The sequence below is a fragment of the Sinocyclocheilus grahami genome, unplaced genomic scaffold (assembly GCF_001515645.1).
Source record: "Sinocyclocheilus grahami isolate Dianchi unplaced genomic scaffold, SAMN03320097.WGS_v1.1 scaffold2868.1, whole genome shotgun sequence".
Taxonomy (NCBI): domain Eukaryota; kingdom Metazoa; phylum Chordata; class Actinopteri; order Cypriniformes; family Cyprinidae; genus Sinocyclocheilus; species Sinocyclocheilus grahami.
Window position 1 is genome coordinate 11,092 of NW_015508043.1, and position 607 is coordinate 11,698.

The 607-nt window shown below is 36.7% G+C and overlaps 1 protein-coding gene across 2 annotated transcripts in view; it reads left to right on the plus strand.

Moving 5' to 3' along the window:
• The first annotated feature begins 250 nt into the window (after positions 1-250).
• The window catches only part of LOC107575755 (BOLA class I histocompatibility antigen, alpha chain BL3-7-like), a 14,137-nt gene continuing 13,780 nt past the window's right edge, over positions 251-607 (plus strand). For both annotated transcript variants that reach the window (XM_016262090.1, XM_016262091.1), the window contains exon 1: positions 251-402. In XM_016262090.1, coding sequence (XP_016117576.1) covers positions 354-402 — 49 coding nt within the window. In that variant the 5' untranslated portion in view covers positions 251-353. The remainder of the gene's footprint in view (positions 403-607) is intronic.

A 607-nucleotide genomic window follows, 5' to 3' on the forward strand; every position in this document is an offset into this window, starting at 1 on the left:
TGATTTTTTTTAGCATTTCAGTGCATTCCATTAACTTAAGCTGAAAGCAAATAACCAATGCGAAAATATTCAATTCTAACACAGCCATATGTCTCGCATGATTCCATATTCATTTAATTACTTTTTCAGCGATCAAGTCTATAATCAACCCAGTGAAGGAAATACCGCATAGTAACACGTGACGTCAGACTAGTCAAGAAAAACGATTGGCTAGAATTTCAGAGCTATTTATCAGGCGTCAGTGCTGAAACATTTCACGTTACGTTACCAGTTCGCACGCGACAGCCGAGGTGTCTGGTACACTTATTTTAAGCGTTTTTCTGAAAGGAATTATTTCTCAGGCAAAAGAAATAATGCGGCATGTACTGCTTTTGCTCCTTGGAGCTCATCTTGCCTATGCTGGTGAGTAAATTAGTTTCATTTACCAGCTAACGCATAGTTTACCATTTGTTGTATGTTTGTTTTTTTCAAAAGTTATTCCGTTACGCTGAAACACACCTAACCTGCACGAGCAGCCCGCTTAAATTCAAAGATTCGTGTCACTAACACTTTTTTCAGAGACGATGTTTTATATATTTTAATGTTTTAATATCCTAAAGAACATACT